Here is an 18474-nt window from a genome sequence, read left to right as displayed (position 1 = left end):
ATTTTACCAAATCAATGTAGAAAAAAACTGCCATGAAATGCACATAGATGCACGTAGATCATACTTGTATTGATTTGTGCTCGCCCTCTGGCAGTGTGAGGTATTTGAACACTACTAGAAGGCCATGGTTATCAATTCAGATGCTTTTTTGATACATAATAGCCATTAATAGAAAGTATTTCTTTGCCTTTAGCAAATAAGAAAATCATTTAGTCGTGCCTTTTCTGCTATGAGGACATATGAGTTTCTGTTTTGTCCCTCTCCTCTGTTTTAATTTATTTTAACTTTATCTGTTGTGATGCCTTCAACCATAAGTCTGGGAAACTAGATTCAGATGTACTGTACAGGGATGGGCTTGGATAGACACGAAAAAGAATAGAAACTGATTTTAAAAAATAATAAAAAACAAAAGAGGTTTCAGTTACCCTTATTGAATTCCCTTCCTGTCCTCTCCCAATATTCTGATAAAATATAAATGTCTTTTAAAACAGTTTTTGTCGCCCAGAATGCAGGAATGAGCACAGACTTCTGTCAAATGAGGTAACGCGTGCTCATTTTCTCTACTGTGCACAGCATTTATGTTTCCAGCTGCGGATATTCGACCCCCCCAAAGGCCTTTTCCGAGCCAGGAAAAACTCTGATGTAGGCCCCAAAGCACTTTGCAAAGCAGTCCCGTGATAACAGTCCTGGAGAGCCTGTTAATGCTGCATTTACGTCAAAGGGAAACAACATATTTGTATTTTTTCCAGCTTATAAAACAAACATAGCAGTCCTGGAAGGTAACTCTTACGAGCTGTTTGATGTTTTTTTCCCCCCTAAACCTCTGATTTATCCACCTGTGTTTCACACAAAATTGAAAGGACTGAAAAGCAGCTCAATGCAGTCATGCACATATCCCTACTTAAGTTCAAACTGAGCATCAAAATGGGGAAGAAAGGTGATGTACGTGACTTTGAATATGAAATGGTTGCTCATGCCAGAAGGGTATGGCGTTATTTTTGTGCCACTATTCTGAGCGCACGTTAAAAAAAATTTGCTCTCAAGGTTCTTTCTGTGAAGTTCTAGCTGTTTAGCAGTGAACAGGACTCCTGCATGACTAAGAAGTCCTTCACAAGCTCCAGATGCAGGAAGAGCTGTACTGATTTTGATCGACAGCTTCCTGATGTGAGAAACGCTATGCAATGGTAAGTTTTCTCTAAATCTCTTTTTAGTTGTGATGGGATTTCCGGCTCTTTTTAGAGAACCGGCTCTTTCGGTTCAGCTCACTAAAAAGAGCCGGCTCTTTCGGCTCCGAACTGGCTCTTCAGGTTGTTTTGTTGCTTTAATTAATTTATTATTAACAATAATACAAAATTATGCACAAAAGGAATTACTAATGTAAAAAAAAGTGGTTTTATTTATATATTTATATATGTTTATATATAAATATATGCGGTGGCCCCTAGAGACGTGTTGCTTGGGATGAATTGGTTTCTTCTAAACCCAATTCATCCCTCCCACCTACTTCCCTCTCAAACTGTCTTATTGAGATTAGATCCTGGTTCTCCTCCAATTTTCTCAAACTTAACAAAGTTTTACTTGTTGGTACACCATCTATCTTAACCAAATCCCACAGTTTTTCCATTAACATTGAAAATTCTCCCACCCTTCCCTCCCCTCAGGTTAAGAGTTTGGGTGTCATGCTTGATAATACTCTTTCATTCCAGTCTCACATTAATTACATAACCCGGTCTGCTTACTTTCACTTACGTAATATTAACCGACTCTGTCCCTTCCTTACCCCCCATGCTGCTGCCATCTTTGTCCATAGTCTTATTACTGCAATTCCCTCCTATTTGGTCTCCCTAAAAGGTCCCTTCATAAACTCCAACTTCTTCAAAATTCTGCAGCTCGGGTCATAACTTGCACTCCGTCAAGAGCTCATATTACCCCAGTTCTTCAGCAGCTTCACTGGTTGCCCGTAGAAGACAGGATAAATTTTAAAATCGTACTTCTTACATACAAGTGTATCCATAAATCTGCTCCTTCATATTTGTGTGACCTGCTCCATATCACCACTGTTTCCTGCCTTTTCAGATCATCATCTGCTATTCATCTTACTGTTCCATCCTCACACCTTATCACTATGGGGAACAGAGCTTTCAGTCGCTCTGCTCCTCGGCTCTGGAACTCTCTTCCTCCTGCACTAAGAAATATTGACTCCCTTTCCGTATTTAAGACGCAGCTCAAAACACATCTGTTTAAACTGGCTTATTCGCTTTAATGCCGATTTTATCTGTTGTCAAGCTCTGTTTTGTAATTTTAACTTATTTTATGTATTTTATGACTACTGTTTCTTTTATTAATTAAATTTTTTGTAAGGTGACCTTGGGTTTCTGAAAGGCACTCTCAAATAAAATGCATTATTATTATTATTCATTATTATTATTATTTCCTCAGGCTGAGTTTTTTCACGCTGAAAAGTTGATTTGTTTTGGGTCACACTGAAGACACCGACGCTGAAGACATAGCTGTTCTTTTGTACTGCTTTTAAGCGAAACATTCTTTGTATATGAGGCCAAGGGTGTTCATCCTCTTCAGCTCTAGCGTAGACAATTGGCTCTGCCATGTTTTCATGTGTTTCTTCTTTCCGTGTGTCCGCCACTTTGAAATGCTTGGGCGGCTCTGCCCGCCACAGTTTCAGACTGGTCATGTGACTGCATGGTCACATCTGATTGCTAAAAAAGTTACTGGAAACCCCACTGGCGGCATGTTATCTAATGTGTTAAACTAATTTTTTTTTTTAAAAAGTAACGAGTCGAATTTTGCAAATGTAACGGAGTAAAAGTACCGTTTCTTCTTCACAAATGTACTCAAGTAAAAGTAAAAAGTACATTTTTTTCAAAAACGTACTTAAATAAATGTAACGGAGTAAATGTAACTTGTTACTACCCACCTCTGTTATCCACACACACACACAATAGCAGCCCCTCCTGCTCAGTTTTTGCATTTGCGCTCGCTCGCAATGTGTTGCTCGTGCTCTCAACATTTCTGCCCGTGCGTGTTCAACTCTTTCTGTACACCGTTATATTTGTACCTCAAAATCACACATTGCGAGCGAGCACAAATGCAAAAACTGAGCGAGAGGGGCTATTGTGTGTGTGTGTGGATAATAGCAAACACTGAAATACATTTTTTGCACGCAGCAATGAATTTTGTTCACTCAAATTGAGCTTTTCTTCGCTCAAAATAAATTTTTCCTCAAAATGCAACACTTGCACCTGCAAACCTTTTTTACGTGCGCTCAGAATAGTGGCACAAAAATATCGCCATAGAAGGGCTGGTCTGAGTATTTAAGAAACTGTTGATCTGCTAGGATTTTGCCACACAATCATCCCCACAGTTTACAGAACATGTCCAGTGAGCATCAGTTCTCTCTCGCTTTGCTGATGTCAAAGGTCAGATGATAATGGACAGACTAACAACGAAAGATTAACAGGCATTTAAGTAATCACTTGTTATAACTGAGGTATCCTGAAGAGCGCAAATCACTGAACACCGAACCGAGTGCCACTCCTGTCAGCTAAGAACAGAAAACGGTGGTTAAAACTTGCACAGGCTTATCAAAGTTGGTCAACCGAAAACTGGAAAAACATCTGGCCTGATGACTCTCGATCGCTGCTACAGCATTCAAATGGTAGGGTCAGAATTGGTGTAAACATGAAAGCATGGATCCTTCCTGCCTGGTATCAATGGTTCACGCTTGTGTTACCGATGTAATATTGCAGAGAATCATTTCTTAGCATGAAATGAGCATCTTTTAACTGCCGCAGCCTACCTGAATAATGACGCTGACCATGTCTATCTTTTTCTGGCCACGGTGTGCACATCTTCTGATGGCTGCCTCCATGAGGATAGTGCTCTATTTTACAAAGCTTAGATCATCTCACATTGGTTTCTTTAACATTACAATGAGTTCACCTTACTCCATATGATTGTGCAGCTGACAAATCTGCAGCAACTGTGTGATCATGTCTGTATGAACCAAACTCTCTGAGGAATGTTTCTGGCAGGCTTTTGAAAACATGTCAAAAAGAATTAAGTTAAAGAGTGGTTCAACCCAGCACTAGAAAGTGTCTGATAATTGTACTGTATGTTATTAACAGCGATAATCTTAGCTAGAAAAGAACATTTTGTAAAAGAGTGCCGTACCTGACCTGCCTTTGCTTTGAAGCTCAGACCCGTGGCAATGACACTGAAGCTGCACAGTGTGTAAGTGTTGTAATTAGCACTTATTTTGGATTAAACAGCATCACACTTGGCTTTGACACAGCTGGAGGAGATGATCATGATTTTAAAGGGACGTGATGAGTGAGACCAATTAAAACGGGGGTCAGACATAAAGATCAGAGGATGTGTCAGTTAAAAATGTCTCTTCAAAAGAAGCAACTTTTTGCAAATGCTGCAAAGGCGTGTCATAAGCAAATCTGAACGGAAATGTTTGCTTGCACCAAATACAGTAAAAAAGAGAGAGCAGAAAACACTGAAAAGTACTGAAAGTCAAACAAACATGAATCACGTTGTTATGGTCATTATAGCTGTAGATTTCCCTCTCTGGGTATGGTTTTGAACAGTCTGTATATATACTGAGTCTATCCTGTAACTATAATTCACCCCTAAGAGAAATCTAATAACCTGTATATGTGTTGTATATTGTGCAGGTTTCTCATAAAAGCATCACTCACTGGGATAAGCTTTAATAGCTGTTATTTATATTTGGACTGAGCAGGTTTATTCTGTGTGCCTACAGAAATCATTACACCTCCTCTTGGGAGAGCCTGTAGCAACGTGTGGTTCGACCTGCCAGATGACTCAGCGATAATATGTTTCCCCTTTATCGGTTTTTCCGTCGGTGTTATTGGTCACCTTCCACAGAGGTCATTAAAAAACAACTAGGGAAGAAGGGACAGAAGCCTCGTGCCGTAATAAGGAACAAGCTTTAATTATTGATCCCAGACAAAGAAAAGCTAAACGGATGAAATGCTAAAGAGCTATTACTTTCAGCTCGAGTGTGTTTATGCTTTAAATTATGACACTTTTTGCTCCACTCCTCAGGTAGCCGCAAATGAAAAGTGTTTGTGATGATATCGGGGAACTTTCAGCTGAACTGGAAAAATCTAGATGGTTGATTGACATCCTACTGCTATAGCTCGAGTTAGAGCGTATTTCTCTGTCAAGCGCCTCCCGATTCCGCAGTTCCAAACATGCACCACACCGTAGATCCTCTGCATGGCCACATCACAGCAAGAACATTCCAGTTTTTGACCTCGCTGAACCGGGAATTTCTGTGGCAAGTTTAAGGGCGAAAACACAACTTTACACTCAGTTACTTTTCTAATAGTTCAGAACCGTTTAACTCTTTGTGATGTACATTGAACAACGTGCTGGAAACATTCCGAATTCCTGATCCATGTTGAAATCTACAACAGTGCAGATGATTTCAGTGTATTCATAGTTTTCACAGGACTTCAAATCATTATGGAAAGGACCACCTGAAGAGCTTGACAATTATTTATAAGCATGTAAAAAATTGGGCAGTCTGCCTCACACCTTAGTGGAGCTTAGAAGAAGATAAATGATACCACCCTTCACTTGCATCTAGTTTAAAGGAGCCAAAAGTTCAAATGGAACAGGAGAAAAATAAAGCAGAAGAGCAGGAGGAAAATTAACATCAAGAAGAATGAAAGAGAAGAGGTAAAACAATAAAAAGGTGGAGTTCACACAAGGCGTTAACGGGAAGAAATGAAGGAGAATATGAGTTAGCTCCACAAGGCCATCATTTCTCTTAAAACTTACAACGCCACCCCCGAACTTATTCACTGCCTCTTACTTCAAACCTTTACACCAACACACCCCCTAACTCATGCACCTGCCTATTTAACCCTTATAACATACACATTTACCCCAACCCATGTTTCCCAAATGTAGATAGACAGATATAGCCCAATAAAATCAAAGGAAATAGCTCAGAACAACAGCACAAAAATTGCTCAGAATGTGTAACAAAGAACAAAGACGACCAACAAACCAGGTCTGTTGAAGTGAACTGACCCTGTCTGTAAGGTCCTTTTTAACTAAAGCTCTTAAGCACTGTATTCTAGTGCTTGTTTATATAACATGTGGCTGTGCGAACAATGACACCTGTCACATATACACGCACACACACAGGCACCTCTATGACATGCATACAAAAGCTTGCAATATCATAAAAGGCTGTTTCTTTCTCTTCCCACACCTTTGTCCTAGACAAAAACACAAAAGATTCCTTTTCAAACAGCTGTTTGGTTTTCCTTCAAAACTGATGAGGTAAGGTACACCCTATTCCACTGAAAGCTCCAGAAGGCCTGAGGGAAATGGGCGTAATCTCAATTTTAAAGCAAAGGTAATACATACAATGGATCCTTGATAAGGTCTGACTAAAATGAATTCTTTTTAAATGATTTTTTAAAAAATGCTAATAGTGTTTTACCCAAAAGGCACAAAGTTATTGTACAGTCTCAGTGTCAAAGTAGCCCCTAATTTAATAAAGCAGTGGTAAATAGAAAACCATCAATTTTGCAGCAGTTAACATTTGAAAAAGCTCAGATCTCTCAGCAGCTTGTTTCAGATCTGTACCACAGAGAAGCTAAAGGCGTCATCACTATATTTTATTTCAAAAGTTGAAGGAGAAGCAGTTCCCAGATGACCTGAAAGGCCTCGAGGGTTTATAAGAGCGCAGATCAGAGTATTCAGAATGTCAGAACTGTTTTGGTCTTAAAACATTTAGTGTTTTATAGGACTGAAGTATATATATATTCACACACAAAGGAAAAAATAAACAATCAAGCTCTATGATCAATGACATTACTAGCAGAAAAATTACTTTCTGCTAAATATACTTAAATATATATATATATAGACTCTATATATCATTGCCATAATGATTGTGAAGTATGTGCAGTATGCATGTTTGCTCCTTAACTCCTTTCTGTGCATTTACACATAAAAACTGCACGATCGAGGAAAGGGTCATGAATGTACGCCATATTTATGCACATAAATCCAACGTCACATTTGCACATTCATATACACGCATTTATATTTAACACTCACTGCAGGGGTTCAATTTTAAGAATTTTAATAATGGTTCTACACCATTAATAGAGGGTTAAAGATAATCATAGAAGATGGCAGACAGAGGGGAATCTTTGCTAGCTATGTCCAAAACACCATGATCAGCGTACAGGCCACAGGTAATGGCTGTTTATTCCTTTAAGGTCAAGTACTGATTTCCAAATTTCTACATTTCCAATTAAAAGCTCTTATTATTAATATAATGTGACAGCTAAAGTGTCTGTCCTGCAGCAATATGTTGAAAAGGTGACACTTTATAATACTTTTATGCTATTAAGCATTAATAAAGTATTAGTGGGCGCTTAATTCATCATTTGTATATCATTACTCCTCCTTTGTCATTTTTAAATACAGATATTTTTATACAGCTGTTACTTTTTACACCATGTACAGCTACCACTGTGCAGTCACAGCTATCACTGCTAATACAGCACTGCTAGTAATAATCATAATAGTTGTAAAAATCTTAATAATATTAATCATAATATTAATAATTCTTTTACTAAGCCCAGTTTGATCACCTAGGCTACCACATGCAACCCTAACTCTGAGTCCAAAAAGTGATGAATTACACTGCTGGTCTTTAAACAAACAAACAAAAAAATCATACTTATTAAATGCAAAATGTACTAAGCCAGAAAAAAGACCGGGGCGTGCAGCTGACATGGAATGAAGTGGGCGTTTACAAAATATGCAATAGTCTGTGAAATAATAAGATGCAAATTGGGGGCAGAGCTGGGACCCTGTTGCTATCACAGACATCTGCTCTTCTTAAACCGCGACAGACGCAGAGACACAGGTGGAGCACATGAAATACATTACTTTTATTGTCAGGAAAAAAACCTGGAAGCTCTGTTTTTGTTTTTGGCCTCTCGTGAAAAGATCAATTTTGGTTCGCAGGAATCCGTATTTGAAAATAGCAAATAATGAAATGCCCAAGAAACGTATTGTTTGTTGCAAAACAACATATTGCATTCATCTGATACTGGAGCGGATTTTATGATTGCAATTCAGCAGTGCGCTCACATAGGAAATCATTGACTTTCACGCACCTGGTCTGCCACCTGTCACTGCTGGCAGCTGAACGGGAAGCTCAATCACACATCTGTTTACACTGTTGGAGACACTGCACAAGGAGACCAAGGACATAAAAACTGAAGTGTTATTGTCACCCATGCTGAGCTCTCTGTTTATGATTCAGCTATTTTGCTGTTTCAGTGTAATAAACCCCATCATGTAGCCCCATCAAACAAACCTCAAGAAAAACAAAGCACCGCGGGAAATTCTTTTTAAATGCAATTTTATCAGTAAAGTCAAGAATGTACAAAACATGAGCTCAAAACAAGAAAATAGACCTGGTTACACACGTTCACGTCTTTGTGCAATAGAACCCTTCACACCGCACAGTAAAACATGACTTTTTTTTAATAAATAAATAAAAGCACATAAGTTATGTACATGGTATTAAGTCAAAACTTCAAAATACTCCACTGCCTTGTGGTCTGATTACACTACAACAGAAACCAAACAAGATTCATGTTATAGTGCCTGTACAAACACTAGGAGACACCTAAAGCATTGGCACATTTGATACAAAAAAAAAATAAAAAATCGTCAGGAGAAGCAATATGTAAATGCTAGCTGCATTGTAATAGTTCAGCACAGAGCACAAGAGCATCAATAAGGCAACTTCTTATTGTTCTGGGCACTTGGGAGGATATTTATATTAGGACATTTTTCACCCTATGAAGCAAGCAAAGAAAGACAGCTAAACTGAGCAAACATATTTATGATGCTGAGCTTTAAGCACTGTAGTTCAATGGTTCCTCAGTCTTAGTTTAGGGTCTTAGCACACTAATATTACTAAATCAGCACTAAGTACAAAGAGAGACCCGTTAGGTCATTTTGTTTACAGGAACTGTTCAAAACTGTAGCATTTGCAAAATTAAAGGGACATTTGGTTTTATGAAAGAAGCACATTGTAATGGCTATGAAATGACAGTGTTTAGGCTTGCTGCCAAAAAATATCACTGTAACTATGCAGTTCTTCCTGCCACTGGTACTAAATCTGGACTAAAAAGCAGTAAGCACTTTCCCCATTACAATGCACTAATCAGGCAAGGAATAACTGTGGTCGGACATAGTTGCATGACTGAAATTATTCGAATATGTGCAATGAACATTAGCTACTTACATTCAGAGTGCAGCCATAGATTTAAAACAGGAATGTAGTAGTTACTACATGACAGCAATTTCACTGAAAAGGACACAGGCACTTAAAATCAACCTTGCTTTTATGTAGACGAATAACTAGACTACAACCAGTTGGCAACCAGTTCGAGTACATATTGCAAAAGACAAGACGAATTTCACTTATTGGCACAGACTGACTCGGACTGATTCCAATTTGTTGGCAACTTGTCTGTGTTTATAAATTAGGTGCCAGTTATTTGCAACCCTTGACAAATGTGTCTGAGTGATTTCAATCCAAGCTTGTGACTGTTTGGAGACAGGTATGCCTTACCAGGTGACCTGTGCAATCTTCTTGCAATAAAAAGTCGTCACCCAGAGGTTGAAGGTGTTGCACCAGTTGGTCAAGCTAACTACTTCCAATTAGTCGCTGAATGCACACAAAAAAAAGGAAAGAAATCAATCCAATTATCACTTTAGTCACAAGTAGGATGCAATTTTATTTTTACTAGAGCAGTTTCTTTACTCTAGTGTGACTGAGCCATTAGTGAGTGGTTCCTCTCCCCAGTTAGATGATGTGATGGGTGTGACAGCGGGTGCTGAAGTCTGTTGCCACTTTTAAATGTTTGACCTGAACATGACACTAGACGAAATGCTAAAGGCTCAATTACGGTGGCATTTTTTCCTGTGGAGATCATTAACGTTTGTACCAAAGGTCATGACAATCCCATCAATATATGTCAAGACGTTCCAGCCAAGTGTCAAGCAGGATCACAAATGTCTTTAGAAAATGTTATGGAAATATATCCAACAGCTTTTAGGACATTTCATTTCATTTCTGATGGACAGTTGGACAATCCAAAGAGCCAGGCTAAATTTTGACTTCAGGACTTAAGGCGGTTTGAGCGAGTGTGCTTTTGTGTATTGCAGGAAATAATACTCAAGTGCTCGAAAGCTTATTTCTCATTTCTACTCCCTGATAAAACTGACAGATTAGCCCAGCTGCAACATCCCCACTAAGACCATAACTGGGCTTATTTTTTAAACAAGAAAAACATGCTTCAGATAAAAGGAAATAAATGAGACGGCAAGACTGCAAAACGTGGGACTGATGTTGTCGGCTCTCATCTCTCATTTCTAATGATCTGTGCTCCCCATTGCTCTTTAGCTGGTAAATAAACAGGACCTGTCTGATGAATGAAACAGGGACAGTTTACTCCAAGGGAAAACAATCGCCCACCTGAGAGATCCAGGCTGATGTTTCACTGATATGGAGTATATGCTTTTCTCTCACTCAGTGGGAACAATAATAAATATAGCGCTGGAGGGGTGAGATATGCAGGACCTGAGAAAAGGGAGAGACGGTAAAAAGCAGAGAAGGGGAAAAAGGCTGCAGGGGATTTGACAGTCAATATATGGCCAGATATATACACAGACACACAGACACAGAAGAAGAAGACAGAAAACAAGGAACACTGAACACTCAGTGGTGTTTTGAGCTAAGGTGCATGACAAGTGAGACAGAGTCTGTTTCTCTCTCAATGTTGCCAGAAACTGTTTACAAAAAAAGACCAAAATAACCTTTCAATGGTAGAAAACAAGCATGCCGAAAAACAAATGTAAAAAAACAGAAATGCTTTCTTAAGGCGGCACAGTCCAGTACTGATGCTGATCGTGAATGTCTTTCACCGGGTGTTTTTTTAGAGTTTGAAATGCACCAACGTTCATAGGTACACAATAGTTTCCTCCCTGCCCTCCTCCCCTCCACTGTCGGTCTCCAGGGAAACCAGCTGAGGGTCACCGGGATGCCGGCGCACCGGATACGGGTCAGTTCCACTTGCTGTTAGTGACCAGGTCTCCCCATTGTAGCTGTGATCTGAGTGGGCACAAAAAAACACACCATTTGTAGGAGAAATACAATTACTGAAATTGAACAATGAGACATTATTTATTCACCACTGATCAAGTATCTGACAGTATGAGACACGTAGCCACGTGTTTAATGAGCTCGGTCTAATTGCTTAGCCCCCTTATGTAATCACTAACAGCATACAGACTAGGCGCTGCTGAGCCTGCTGCTCCCTCCTGCACCGTGTCTGAAAATGGGGAAAGAAGAGAATTTCAAGCTATGCATCACACCCCCTCAGCTCAGGCGTGTCACTTTTATCAGCAGCTTTCTCAACACGATCAATTGTCAGGCTTCGATGACATCAGCCTCCTCGCAAGCGATGGCGGACAAAAAGAGAGGAGGAGACAAGGGACCAGAAATGACAAATGAAACTGCTAACACCTACGAGTTGGCAAGCATATGGTTATGCTGAAGTACTCTCACAGCAAAATACTATAACCCTGACCAGCCTGTAGTTGCTGTTCTCATAATCTTTTTCAAGGATTAGTATCATTATTATTCAGATGCAATTAGCTCTTAAAGAGGCTATGCTTTTGTAGGTGGTAACTATCACTTGTCTCTGCTACGCTTGCATTCTTTTCCCTCCATGTGCTGTCTAGCATTAGGGCAGGTGTGCTGTCATGGTAACAGATGGCGTGAACTATAAATTGCCTCATTGTGTCCCTGTAGGAAAGTGTCTGTTTGATTAATTATATAAGAGTCTGTCAGAGTAGCTCTGTTAGCCAACACACAGGCCAGGCCTCCACTAGATGAGATGTAAAGATAAAAATACCAAATCTCTTTCTTTGAGTTTCATCCATGAAATATTAAGATTGAGTGATAATGTGACATGCATGCTGTTAAATATTTAAATTGCAATAAACACAAGGCTGTTAAAGCGTGGCACAGGGTTGTTTTATTTTCTGTCTACAGCAGTGAAAGGTAAATACTACACTACTGCTGTGTGTCATACTTAAACTCACTATTTTGAGTGCAGAAGTGTGTTCACATTATCAACTATGGATACATGAAGTACTTTAAGAGTTGGTGTACTCGTAATGGTCAGAAAGCCCAAAATTCCTGATGTTTGACTCGTCAAAAATCAAACACTACAGAAACAAGTGCTCGCTCTGCAGAAAGTAGTGTACAAAAGAGAAGTATCCACTTTAACAACTTAGCATCGCATTTTAGTTCACAGCATGAAATAAAATGCAGCACAACAAGAGATGAATCTATTTTTGAAGTGTATGTATTTTTTTGATTTGCATACATAAACCAAATGCAAAATTGGTGCTGACAGTTTAACCAGATGATTTACAATCAGGGAAGAGCTCGCACTCTCCCAAGTTCCTGATCAAATTCAAATCAGCAATGATTTTCTAACACCAGCCACCCGGTGATTGTCACCGTTTTATTTTTAATTTAACGATGCTCCCAATGTCTGGCATAATTATTGTTTGGAAGCAGCCACGACCAAGAGAGTATGTGCTGTAATAAATCCTTTATTGACCAATTATGGCTCAGTCACACTAGAGTAAAAACAGCACGCTGACCTCCTTGTGTCTACGAAAAGTCGATGGTTGACTGAGAATTGCAACGAACTTTGTTGCTTTCAGAAACTGATTGCGGGTACTTGCATCCCAAACAATCACCATCCAACTCAGACTGACTGCAGACAGGTTGCTGAAGGTTGCCGTTCAAATCATAAATGCAGGCAGACTGCCAACACAATAGTGGACTTGACTTGATTACTAACAGGTTGTATTCTGGTTACATTCGTATATAAAATCAAGTATGTCTGATTTTACAGTTTAATCAATGTCCTGCAGCAAATACGTCGTTATTGGTGGAGGCAATTCTGAATTCCTGATTGAAATCTACGAGGTTCTGGTTGGACTCTGAATTTTGCTGAATGCTTTTCGGTTGTCTGTTGTATTAAGAGTGTGCATGTGAGGATGGATGACTGACGTCTGCAGATCAAATCTACCTACAAATACAAATAAAGTAACCTCAAAGTGACCAGTTGTTAATATGATTTTTTGTGCAGAAGACAACAGATAAACTGCAGTTTTCAAGAAATTGTTCACACATAATCGACATATTATCACAAAGAGATTTCATTTAATTGCCAATCTGACCCAATTCGGTTGCACACTCATAGCAGACTAACTGCAGACTGACTCCATCAAGCATAGCTTGTTGTTCTATTGCCGTATTGTTGCAGTTGCTTTAAATATATGTCTCCAACTACTGTTTTCCCCGTGTGACTGAAGCATTTACAGATTTCTAGCTTTCTGTAGGGGATATCATTTTCTATGTATAAAAAATGAGCAAAAAAACAAAAACAATAGAATGTTACTTTTTCATTTAAATTCTGACAATAAATAAAAGCAAACTTAAACAGAATTAGGGCTCAGATTAACTTTAGCTGGCCTCAGCACAATGAAATAAAAGGAAGTGAACGGGCTCTCTGTAGATGGGCTCGATGGGTTTGATTGAAGAAGTGGCTGCGTTAAGCTAGTTAAATCTAACCAGCCTGGAGCTGCTGGCCTTAAGCAGAGACAACTCAATTCATTCTTTTTATTTCAGTCTTTTAGTTTTGTGAGCACTTGGACTGACAACAACAACACGCTGGTGTCAAAAAAACGATACCGTTTATTAGGGAACTAATGATGAATGAATAATGTGCCGTGATCGTTGTGTTATATAGGCTCACAGTGTACAAAGAAGCTTTTTTATTGAATGCCAAGGAATTTTTAATGATACACAACACTTGGACACCTTTCCACAAATAAATTGTACACAACCAGTGTTATAAAGGAAGCAGTAAAATGTCTTGATGAAGGGAGGTTTTATTAAGTTTGCACCTTTGCAAGAAAAAAAAACATTCCTAAGTTATGTGTTGCATTATTATTTGTATTGTGTTATGTCCACTGTTTTCTAAGTGTGTGGCAGATTCACAGAAAAATGATCTATTCAAAAGCTACTGTCCACTGCGATGCTTGAGCACAAAGTCACAAAGCAGGTTTTTTGCCTCCTGCAGCACTTTGCACAGGGTTTGAATTCGTCAGCGTGCCGTAAAGTGAAGCGGCTTCACCTTTCTTTTCTTCCTCAACCTCCTCACAGAGCTCTCGTCTTTTGTGTAAAAAGGTGAACAACAAAAACCTGATACGACTCATCAGATGAAGCGTCAGCGTAAAAAAATCCATCCAACTGGTTCTCCAAGATTACACTGAACCAGAACGAATTATTGAAATCCACTGAATTAAAAAAGGTGTGTGTGTGTGTGTGTGTGTGTCGTATGCACAAGAAGAAATAGTCACATGCACAGGTGAGGATGAGAAGAGAGATCATATTTTGATCCCTGTGACTGACAGCACAATGGATCATTTGCATCTGAAAGAGATTCCTTTTCTTTTCACACGAAAAAAAGAAGAATGGAGATACCAGGTTCCTCCACATACCAGGCAGCTTGTGACCCAGAATGAGATCGAGCTCTTAAAATATAAGACTGCACCTAAGACACAAAAACATGTGTGGCGATTTGGTCTTTTATTAACTGTTGAGAAGACCCTCAAGGGACCCACTGAAGAGCCTTGTGGTTACACATCAGCTGGAGCACACCCTGCACTGTAGACTGCAGGCAGACATCCACCCCGGGCTTGTTAACAAGTGACTCAGGTTTCACTGGGGCATTGCGTGTGCTCAATAATGAGGAAAGGTTAATAAGCTGATCAATGGCAAAGAGATTGTGCTGCCTGCTGTAAGCTGGTAAACAATAGCGGGAACACCACATTAGGCTGCGCTGACCCGGTTTTTACGAGGGCTCAGGGAGACAGGCCGAATGTAAACTGTAATTTTCCCCGCCTGCTGAGAGCATCGGGGCGAGCACGCTGATGAATGGATTAGAAATGGAGACGGGCAAACATGGGATTGTAGCCGACACCTCCAGAGCGCAACCTGATTAATCTGTGACTGCATCTCTCATTCCTCCCCACCCCCCGCACGCTCACGCCGCCCCCTTTTCACCTGATGCGATGACAAGCCATGCTATAATGAGTTTTGCAAAGATTTCTTTCAGATCGATGCCCCAATCAGTCAGCCATCGCCTGCAGACTGTGATTCACACGCTGTTGTCTCCCCGGCCACTCGATAGATAGAGAAAGCATTGATTTTCTTTTTCCTTTGGCAGGCTCGAGCATTGTGGGGTGGGGTGGAGTTTGGGGGACTCAATACTGCTGCAGGTGGAGGTGGTGGGAGGACAGGCAAGGCCTCACCGTGGATACGGCCTTGAGAGCGCGGCGTGTTTGTGTGTACAGTAGGCTCTCGCATGCATGGGTGAAACCAGTGCAAGCAGAAGGTTTGTTGACATTCTCACAGGGCGCAGATTTCTAATTTATGTTGACAGGGTGATAACACAGTACGCTACTGTTCAAATACATGAGGTAAATGCAATGTGTAGCACTGTGCTAAAATGCATGTTCTTATTACATGTAGTAGAAATGGAAATAAGAAATTGAGCTATTTGGTGCTATAAAAAATACGATCCTCTTTTGAGAGAATTGTCAAAATATATCCCAGCCTCAACTTTGAGAGGTCTGTTTGAGCAAAACAAAAGCTCTGAAACCAGCACTGTTACAAGTGTACCAGAGACTCAGATGGAGGCCAGCTGAGGGCTCAGTATCATTAGGTCTTCCTCAAAGAGGAAGGTCCCATCTTATCTTAAAGGCTTCATAGTACCATATCCCCTTTGCTCTCAGACTAAAGGCTTACTTGTGGTTCCTAGGATATTTAAGAAGTAGAATGGGAGGGAGAGCCTTCAGCTTTCAGGCCCCTTTTCTGTGGAAGCAGCTCCCAGTTTGGATTCAGGTGATAGGCAACCTGTCTAATTTTAAGACAAGCCTTTAAACTTTCCTTTCTAAAAAGCTTATAGCTAAGGTTGGTTGACCCTGCACTTTCCATTTGTTGTGCTGCAATAGGTCTAGGCTGCTGGGGGCTTCCTGTGAGGCACCGAGTGTTTTTCCTTCCCACTGTTGCAAACTATTTGCTCATAGAAGGTTGTCTGAATCGTGTGGTTTTCTCCCCACTATTGTAGTATCTTTAGCTTTGAATATAACAGTGACTGTTGTGATTTTTTTTGCTAAATAAATGAAATTGAATTGAACGGACAGAGGAGAGTAAGTACACCAGTGTACAGAAAAGAGACGCAATCCCATGAAACTAAAACCAAATCGAGACCATCAGTATATCTCAATTAGAACCACTGAAAGCCAAAATGTGAATGCAAATAACATTCAGTGTATCATACAGTCCAATTACTTCATTAGTTTTTGATCTGTTTGGAAATTAATATAGTAGCAAGTAAGTGACTGGAAAAGTTTAAAAAACATATGAGGCCCAAGCTGGATTTGCATTTGTGTCTTCTCTTTCTAACTTTGAAACTGAACTTTGTGGTAATTCCTACCATGCCTTCCTGCAGGGCTGTAGAGGTATCCAGTCCCCATCATCCATCCCTGGGAGTCTGAGTGTTGGCCGTGGGGAGTCTTAGCTCCAGAAGGCTGTCTGCCGTTGGATTGGGCCAGCAGGGAGTTGAGACAATTGTGTGTGCTAGCATCATTTCTTCTGTGGTGCACATGGCGGTTGTTGACGCTGGTACTGGCTAACGCGGCCTCGTTCACAAACACAGAGCCATTACCGGTATGGGCTCTGGACGGACTTGATGCCGAGTCCTGAGGGAGAGGGAGGAAATGTCAGGGCTCGATCCAGACTAGCAAGATCATCTTCGAGAACCGTGAGAACAGAAAGAGGAAACCCATTTTCGTTCCAGGATAAGGTCATTAACAAATCATGAATGCTGACAGCTGGATGGCATTCACACCTGTGAAATCTGTCAACAATCCACCTTTGAAATACACTCACGCATTTACATAAAAAGACCAGGAAACACATTTGACATACCTGCCAACAACTAGAAAAGCCTCCATTTCAAGATCTCTACTTTCCTCAAGCTTTAATTACAAAAAGACAAAAAGTGAGTCACTCGAAATGACATTTTCTCACTTCATGCAATAAACGGATCTCTTTCTCTGTCTCTCTCTCCAATACAAAGAAAGCGAATGAAATTTTATTTTTTGATGCTCGCAGTACTGAAACATTTCTTTCTGTGGATAATATAAAGACTTCACTGTGAAGTTTCTGCAGAGGCAATTTCTTCCAGAGAAAGCCATTTCCAAGAAAAGTGCTCACAGTATGTTCTGTGGATTTATGTGAATAATGGAGAAGCTGTTTCTGGAAAGACACTCTCGCTGACATTTTTTTCTCCCTCACAAATGATTCACTTATTGTTGCAAAGGCAAAAACTTAAGAGAAAATGAAAATAAAAGTATATCAACTAAAGGTAAGTGAGGGAACATGTTGTCATTTGGGTGAAGCGACCCTTTAATGTTTGGCTAAGGGCAGATTAGGACTCATCTTCACATAAACATGGCCTTTCCCTCTGCTGAGTGCAGGCAGCACAGCTAATTAGATGCAACCAAAGAGTCAAAGTGTGTGTGTGTCATTTGATCTGTCTCTGACCCTATGAACCATTGCCTCTGGCTGAAGCATTAGTGTGTGTGGGGGGGAAACATTAGGACCTGCACTGTCTCGGCACGCTTTTGTTGGACCGACTAAAATAGATGAATGGAAATAAATAAAGACTGCAAAAAGCCAGGAGAGCCTCATCACGTCTAGCCTGGAAAAGACCAAGGTGGGGGTGGCGGTTGTGTGTAAATTAATGAGGGACAGAGGGAATATCGAAACCTGAGCCTGCTCATTTGTCCGTCCATTCTGTGCTCTCTGTGTGTCTTCTGAACAAGTCACACCTGCTGCCGAACAGAGCGACACAAGCCCCATAAGCCAGCGGAGGTTCAGATAGATGTATGTGCTAAATTAGTTTCACCACTGCTGCAGTTCCACGTGAGGTATATTGGGACTTAAAGGGCAGGGGGAACAGCACACCCTTTATCCTCCATGCCTTCCAGCTGTGTGGGACATTTTGCTGGAGTGCTTTTCAAACAAAGTGTCGATAATCTAAGCCCCTTTGGGTCACAATTGATTGGTTTCTTAGGCCGTGTGCCTTTGGTTTTAATTATTTTTGTCAGAGCTTTTATTTGCAGTGGTTTAATTATCATCAATCATTAAGATGTTTACTGGTGAGCAGAGCTGCCGGAGCACTAAGACAAATGGTGCTGAAATTGCTCTCA

General features: G+C 40.3%; 1 protein-coding gene across 3 annotated transcripts in view; it reads right to left on the bottom strand.

Annotated features, from left to right (window-relative positions):
* Window positions 1-8435: 8435 nt before the first annotated feature.
* arhgef28a (Rho guanine nucleotide exchange factor (GEF) 28a) overlaps window positions 8436-18474 on the bottom strand; it is a 67662-nt gene continuing 57623 nt past the window's right edge. For all 3 annotated transcript variants that reach the window (XM_026173290.2, XM_026173291.2, XM_080303538.1), the window contains 2 exons: window positions 16695-16959; window positions 8436-11218 (listed from right to left, as the gene is read on the bottom strand). In XM_026173290.2, coding sequence (XP_026029075.2) covers window positions 11067-11218; window positions 16695-16959 — 417 coding nt within the window. In that variant the 3' untranslated portion in view covers window positions 8436-11066. The remainder of the gene's footprint in view (window positions 11219-16694; window positions 16960-18474) is intronic.

The sequence above is a fragment of the Astatotilapia calliptera genome, chromosome 7 (assembly GCF_964374335.1).
Source record: "Astatotilapia calliptera chromosome 7, fAstCal68.1, whole genome shotgun sequence".
Lineage (NCBI taxonomy): Eukaryota > Metazoa > Chordata > Actinopteri > Cichliformes > Cichlidae > Astatotilapia > Astatotilapia calliptera.
The sequence above is the reverse complement of the archived record's forward strand: the minus strand, read 5'-3'. Positions and strand labels throughout refer to the sequence as shown.